The sequence below is a fragment of the Trematomus bernacchii genome, unplaced genomic scaffold, assembly GCF_902827165.1.
Source record: "Trematomus bernacchii unplaced genomic scaffold, fTreBer1.1, whole genome shotgun sequence".
Taxonomy (NCBI): Eukaryota; Metazoa; Chordata; class Actinopteri; order Perciformes; family Nototheniidae; genus Trematomus; species Trematomus bernacchii.
In genome coordinates, this window is record NW_022987828.1 from 7,304,231 (window position 1) to 7,312,049 (window position 7,819).

At 41.8% G+C, this 7,819-nt stretch overlaps 1 protein-coding gene across 2 annotated transcripts in view; it reads left to right on the top strand.

Annotated features, from left to right (window-relative positions):
* Positions 1-7,819, top strand: part of slit1a (slit homolog 1a (Drosophila)) — an 85,763-nt gene that overhangs the window by 38,969 nt on the left and 38,975 nt on the right. For both annotated transcript variants that reach the window (XM_034152533.1, XM_034152534.1), the window contains exons 5-6: positions 7,089-7,160; positions 7,763-7,819. The exon at positions 7,763-7,819 is cut by the window's right edge and continues 15 nt beyond it. In XM_034152533.1, coding sequence (XP_034008424.1) covers positions 7,089-7,160; positions 7,763-7,819 — 129 coding nt within the window. The remainder of the gene's footprint in view (positions 1-7,088; positions 7,161-7,762) is intronic.

Sequence of the window (7,819 nt, forward strand, 5' to 3'; positions counted from 1 at the left end):
GCTGCTTGATGACTTATTTCCTGAAGTCCATATGAATAAATAGAGAAAGCGACACTGCGGAGGAAAGAGTGACACGCAGCTACGCAGTTATTTTCCCCGGCTGTTTGTACTAGTTTTGGTGGACTTGTGTTGACATTAGCTTTCAAAAGAAAAGACAATCTACAAAGAAAGAGATGCTATTGAATTATTCTGCCTTTGGTAATAGAGCAGTGTTTGTTTTTCATTAGGATTCTTTGTAGAGTCTATATTTAGGCCTAGAAGGGAGACAGAGAAGCGTTCTCTCCTGGGTTTTTGCCTGAGAATATTCCTAAAGCAAGCCTGTTTATTTCTCTCTTAATAAGAGCAGCAGTTTTTCCTTCCCCGCTTATCAAGTCCTCCTCCCACTGAGCTCCATCCCGCTCTCATCTCTGACACAAAGGGACTACAGAAACACCTGACACACTCTGCGTGATTGCATGTCCTATATCTGTGCGTCTGTGCATGATAATTTGTGTGAACGGGAATGAAGGATTTTATTTTAAGGCTGTGTTTTTGACCTCTAGATGATAATGGTAATCATGATGATTATGATAGTGGTTGTGGTGGTGTCTGGCTCCCTTGACCAGATTGCACTGCTGTGTGGAGGCACATATCATTGAGGATAGAAAGCAGAGTTATAAAGTGAAGAGAGAAGCAGATTGGAGGCATGTTTATCATTTATTTTTGCAAGAAAGAAAGCATAATGGGAAGGTGTGGAGAGAGAAGGATAAGAAGGGGGGGGGCATGAGGGTGAGAAAGAAGAAGCAGATACTCTCGACTGCACACAGAAACAATCAGTCACTTTCTCCGGGCCACACAAATACACACATATACATGCTTTTGTTTTGGCAAGCACCCAAAGGCCCTGCAGCCTCGATCCATACTCCTTCTTACCTCATTCTCCTCATGCTATCCCCCACTCTTAAGGCCTTCCCTCTTCCTGACACTGCGGGTTTGTTTCTCTGTACCTCGACCAAAGACATTACTACACATAAATGCATCGTGTTAACAAAGTCAGGCTTTTAGTGGACCTTCATGCACTCTGGACTCAGAAATGGCCTTCATCAAGGGATGATTTGTTCTGTCATTGCTTTCTCATGGTTAGATGCAGACTCCCCTCGGTTGGCTGCATCAGCTGGAGCTTCTCCACTGACAAGGCTAACAGCTTCATTTCTACAACAGATCATTAACTCCCTACTTCCCCTACCTGCTCCTACTGAATGATTTCACACATAGACTCTATATATGTCATAACAATAATATATAGTAGGACAATTGAATACCCTCAAAAGTTTAACTTGTTTATATTTGTTGCAAGTTTTTAACAAGTTTTCTTTTTCCTCAGTCAATTTGGATTGTAAAAGTGGTGCTGCTTACTCTGCCATATGGATACTACTATTAAGGGTTTAGAAATCATTGTTCTGACTTAGATAAAGACAGAATGCGGATGTACTGTACAGTAGACATACACAATCAATTTGTACTTCTTTGGTTTGTTTATTTTAATGGCTGCCTCCTTTACTCGCAGTGCCATGAGTCATTTGTTGTTACACGTCCGGGGTCAGCCACTTCTTTCTGAAAGCCCACTGTTTATGTGTGTTGTTGTTTATGTGTGTGTCAACTAGTATTTGTTTTACCGCGCAGGGAGGAAGAAAGTAGTTAGCCGTTAGTGGCAGCACTCTGCCATTCTTTTAACAGCCCTCACACACCTCATTAACGCTCTTAATGAGTAGGTAATCAGACACATTCCTCCGATGTCTTTCTGTCTTTTTCTCCCCCTTTTAATGGGAGAATGAAATTAGGAGCACTTGGCAAGAATAAACATTTTCTTATCATGCAATCTAGCCAAGAAATCAAGAAAACAAACACACTGTTTTATGTAAACACACTCATATAAATGCCCTCACTCTGGCACATATACAAGCACCACAGAGGCACCTTGTTTCAGGACTAGCAGTCATTTATCAGTATGAAATCTAATCAGGCTAAAATAAAGGTAAGATCAAGCGTTCATGGTTCTACTCAAAGACAGAAGTACAACGTTTTCTTAACTTGACTGTATAATGATTTTAAAGTTGTATAAAATCACAATTTTATCAGAGATAGGATGGAATAAAGTTGAGAAGCTATGAAGGCATTACAAATGCTGTCCATATCTGCACTACCTAGAAATAAGTGTTAAGCAAATGTTGATCGATTTTATACAACCTTTCAGGTCATGTTCTTTGCATTTAAAATGTTAAATCTCAAATCACCAGCATTTGTAATACTCTGTTTTAGCAATCCCTACTATTATAGAGTATTTTAAAGAATAAATATGATTTTGGCTATCTTAAAAGCAGAAAAAAAACCGAACCTACCAGAATCACCAGGAGAGAGAGAACAAATATGGAAAGAAGAACAAAATGGTAACAGAAAAACAATAAGGGTGAAGGGGGTCATAGAAGTAGAGACCTCCACATAAAGCTGTATCCGGCAGTGTTTCTTTCCTCACTGAAATCCTTTAAAAACTAAGATGTCAGAACATCAGACCATCCCATCTGATTTATGATCCACTGTCAACCACTGTTGTCAACCGACTGTAGAGGCTGATGTTGTGAAATCTTTAGGACATGAAAGAGGCAATTGTTTGTGTTCACATGTAGGCATGTGTGTGCATATGTATTCTTGTGCGTGTTTTCATTTATTCATTAGAAGCTGTATATTACTCGCCCACAGAGAACCACACTGTGGAGCCTGAGGCCCTGATGGGTTTACCCAGAAAAGACTGTCTGTTCTTGAGGTGGCTGAGCCCTTACAACATCGCAGGGAACTGTTTTTGTGGTCGGAAATTAAATATTTAAGAAATAAAAGTGGGAATATTATAGGCATAAAAACCACATCCTGCAAATCTCTTTATGCTGCCTTTTTGATCAGTGGGATTATAATATTGTATTTAGCCACAGTAGGTAGTTATGTCAGGCAGAGGAGAGTTGAAGTTGTGTACAGTATTAGTGTACTGAGATAGAGATCAGAGGTTAATGATGGGAATCAGACAGGAACGAGACATTACTTTCAACGTACGGCTAATCTCCAGACCAGGCGCCTTGAGCTATGTCTGATAACATTGCTAATTATTCCAGATATAGACTCAGCGGGGATTCTTGTAAATAGGCATATCAGTAGCTGAGTTTATTAATAGGGCACTTTACACTGACTCAACGATACCATTGTTTGTACAAGGGAAACCTTAAAAATCCCGACCTCTGCGTGTTACGGGTTGTAGTTCATACAGCGAAGACACACCTGAAAACATGTGTGTTACCTCATCATTAGGACTACAATGGAAATGAACTGTGAGCAACGTCACCTAAAGAGAGCCAGGCTACATTAATGAACTAACTGCCCGCTTCGAGGTATGTAGTGCATTAAGGTAAATCTATACCAGGTCTAGGCCGTTTGAACACTAACTTTGCCACACTCACTCTCGCTCACTCAGCCATGGGTTCACACACCTGTAATGAAAAAGGACTGGCATGCTGTGTGCAGGAAATAAGGAAACAAAGAAGTTGCCGGTCTGACATCATTACAGCACTCTGGGAGATGCCTGGGGGCCTGGGCTGAGGCTGAAGCCTGCAGCCATGCCTCAGGGTTAGGGTCTTCGTTGTAATGAGTGGATATGAAGGTTTCTAGAGTCCTTTAACCCTGACTAGATCTGTGCAAGTGGGCCCAGAGGTTAGGACCAGATCTGATACTTAACCTTGTCTGTTCTCTGCTCCTTCAATGCTTTACAATCTGAAAATCCTCAGGTAGGGTAAGCCTGAATATGTGCCAGATATTTAAAGGCCGAATGATTTGACAGAGAAAACAAGAACAAATGTTTTTTTCCTAATTTTCCTGTCAATTCTCGCCATGCCAGTTTGGTTAATTACATGTTGTCTCCTTCTCAAGTGATGCACTGTGGTGGTATTTGCTGAAGGGGTTGTTACATTATATTTATTGTCGTGCCTTGGTGACGGAGACCATGGTGGCCAATATCATTGTGGTGACTGTTCTCACATAATCATGCCTGTTTCTGTGCTTCTCTGGAAATCTGCTTCCAAACTGATCAGAAATGTCAAATACCTCAGAGCCAACACAGTCGAGGCTGAGCTTAGAAAATACCAGTGAGGGACAACCACAGAATATGTAAAATACAGCACGGTCTCCCACAGAAATGTCCTGTTTGCTGTTTTAAGAATGTGTAAATGCAGAAATGAAGCGTTGCTAAATTTAATGTTGCTCTGGCTCCTGTAGGAATTGAACACGTTGATAAATCCCTAAAGGACACAGAAGACTTCAGACTCCAAACCATGACCACTAAGATTACTCTGTTATATGTGACAGAGGACAAAATGAACCAGGCAGAGAGAGAAAAGTAATATAAGTACATGAGAGAAAGGCAAACTTTTTGGCACGATATATAGCATCATTTATGGTTGTCATGGGGCTTTTTTTAGGCACACATTGTCCCAGAACAGGCCTAAAGTTATCAAGCGACCTCCCATGACCTTAGCATCTAATCCAATCAAACAGCACCATAAGTGGGAGCATATATCTCAAGCCAATCGTGTTAGAGCGTACAAATAGGATTATGGGGTTTTTAGTGTGTGGATTCCACCCAAGAGCTTTCATTTGACTACTTACACACATGGCATTGTGTTCACATTGTCAGAGCCTTCCTGCCTGGTCTTGCATTCCAGCTTTTTATTTCTGTCGCCATCTCTCTGTCTCTTCCTCTCCTTGCATCTACTGTAGCCTCTGGCGCTCCAACCACGCTGTCCTTGCACAGCAATCTGGTATCATTTCTTATTGTAACCTGGGGAGCGAACACACAAACTCAAACACACACACAAATATATACCGCACTCCTCCCAGATGTCCATGGGGGGAAGTCATTAACAGTGTGTCTGCAGTAAAGCACAATTGCTTCTCTGTGTGAGAAGTGTGTTTGTTGCAGGAAGGTGAGGAGAAGGTGAGAGGACTAATTAGTCATCAGATAGAGTGCATGGCCAGGTAGACCAAAAGCATTCCTCTCGCACGGAGTCGCCATAGATAAGCGGCACCAATGTAGCCCTGGTGCCAGACTGACTCAGCTTTCAACTCTGCACTCTAGGCTGTTTTGCCAAGAGAACAACAAAGGAGCTGGATGGAGCACAACTGTTCCCATGCTTTCTGGTAAGGAGACATGAAGGTGGTTTCATGTTAAGGACATAACCCAAAATGTGGCAGACTGACTCAGAATAGATAGATTATTGTTGTGTTATTGCTTAATTTACTTACTGTGTTGCCTGAATATCTTTGTTAAAGCAGATGTTATGCAGATTTGCTGAGGAAATAAGACCATAAAACCTCAGATGATAAAATTAGAATGTGCCATTAGATGGAATATTTATGTTCTCTTTGAACAAAAGCCAGCGATGTGTGTGTTTCATCTGCACATCTGTACATGCACAGAGATGTGAATAACAGCCGGGTAAAGCTGTTATCAAACTGTTGTAATGTGATTCCAGTTAAGATTAATGGACAGCTTCTTCATTCGTTTATCAAAGGTAAAAAAGTGCCCATTTTATGGCCGTACCGACATGGAGTTATTTTATTTTAAATACACAGCCCTCTCCTAATGGAGACTGTAAAGACAGGGCAAGACCCCACAAGTTACAGCCGTCTGCCAACATACAGCTTGATCTCTATATCACTTTCACTGTGCACGTGCATTCATGCCATATGAAATATTGAACTGTGCACGGAACTTTACCATCGTTACACTTTAAGAGATGCTTTGGATTTCATACATTAAAAACAACCACAAAGCAAACACAAATTCCATTCATTTATTTGGCCTGCAGAGCCCTTTTTTTAATTTCTGCCGCACTATAAAGACACAACCACCCATTCATTAGATCGATTGCACAACACAACCCCTGTGGTGATTCCCCTCTTTGTATATTGCTTTAACAAACAGTGCAATATTAAATCTGGGAGAAATGATGCAAAGGTTGACCCGATGGGGACATAATGTGAGACTGGTTTGTGGCAGGAGTCTTGGGAACTCATTTCAACATCACCCCATGGGGTTTTTGCATAAATGAGTGATGTGGTGTACATTAACATTAAATAAGTAGAACTCATCAGTCCCATGCAAAACAGTTTCTTTTTAGAGATTGTGGTGTTTTTCTTCCGCCTCTCTATGGGAGGCCATATTGCACTCTGTTTACGTCTGTCCTTGCTGTGGGGGCCGCGTGCGTGTGTGTGTTTCAAGACAGGAGCCTCTGTGGCAGCGCCCTACAGTTTCCCTGTGTAGTGTGTGTGTGTCTGTGCGAATATGTGTGGAGAAGGGAAGAGCCTTTTTTGAATGAGGTTAGCTCACCATTTAAACGACAGACAAAAGACTCCGCTAATTAAAACTATGGCTACTTGTGTTTCACTCACTCTCCTTCCCTCCTCTCCTCTCGGACCCTCCCCTTTCTCACTCTTACTTTCCACACACATGCACTTTTCAAATGCCTAATTTGTACCCACCGTTGAGTGCTGGGCGGACACACACAGCCTAATAGTAAAAGACAATGTTCTTTGGGTTGCGTCGTCTTAATGAATCCAGCCCACAGGATCAGCGAGGACCCCTCATTGGTCGCCGCCCTGCTGCCTGTTTGTTAGTTGGGCACCTCATACCAGAGCATAGTCAAACCACAGAGAAGAAATTATAGCATGAATGAACACTGACTAATACAGCTTCTATAAAATAACCACTCCATTGTGAGTAGAGATCTCAATGCAGTACCACACCTCAGGGTTTTGGCACACATTGGAGAGGGGGGGAAAACTGCACTTAGCTTTCTGTATTGCACTGTGTGGTATAAGGGTGAGTGGCACTGAATAGAGTGTGAGTTCTGCTGGTTGAAAACCATGCTTTAAATACTGGGATTCAAACATTTACAGCGGAAATTGTGTTAATGTTGCTTTCATAACACGCAAACTGTACCGAATCAATCAAACCAAGGCAACCTCAGGGTAACGTATGTGTAACTAATGGCTTCTTATTGTCTCCACAGAGATCTGAGCGAGAACTTCATCCAGTCCATCCCCAGAAAAGCCTTCAGAGGAGCTACAGACATCAAAAACCTGTGAGTACCTCACCCCTTTCCGCAGGGATGGATGTACTAATGTAATAAATTATGAAAATAGTTGCCAATGAACTTGCTGTGAGCCTCTGATGTAGTGTGGATAACTCGATGAAATCAATGATGAGTGAAGCAAATCAAACTGAAAAGCTGCAAGTGAACAGCACTCAACAGCATAATTCCAGCATGTTAACATATTTCTTTATGTGGCTGAGTTAATAGCCCTTGCTAAGAGTACAAATTGTGTGTATTGGTGTGTTTGTGCATGTTTAGTGGATTGACTCTGATTAAAAAAGACACAAGCAGCTCCCCAAAGATGGCTTGTAGCAACAGTGATTTACACCATCAGCAGATTACATGCACATCCACTCACAGAAGCACAGATTTATGGGATGTATTGATGCAGATAAACATAAGTCACGTCCCCCTTTGCTTCTCTTCTTGGGGGTAACATGATCTGAGATGACTAAGCCAGTATGGATTTACAATAGCTCATCAGTGTACTGCTTACTGTATCAATGAATACAACTACTCCACAGGGAGAGAAATATTGTGTAAGTGTCTTGTGTAACAAAGCCTCTCTTTTTTCCCTGTGTGCTCCACAGTCAGCTGGATAAAAACCACATCGCCTGCATCGAGGATGGAGCCTTCAGAGCTCTGAG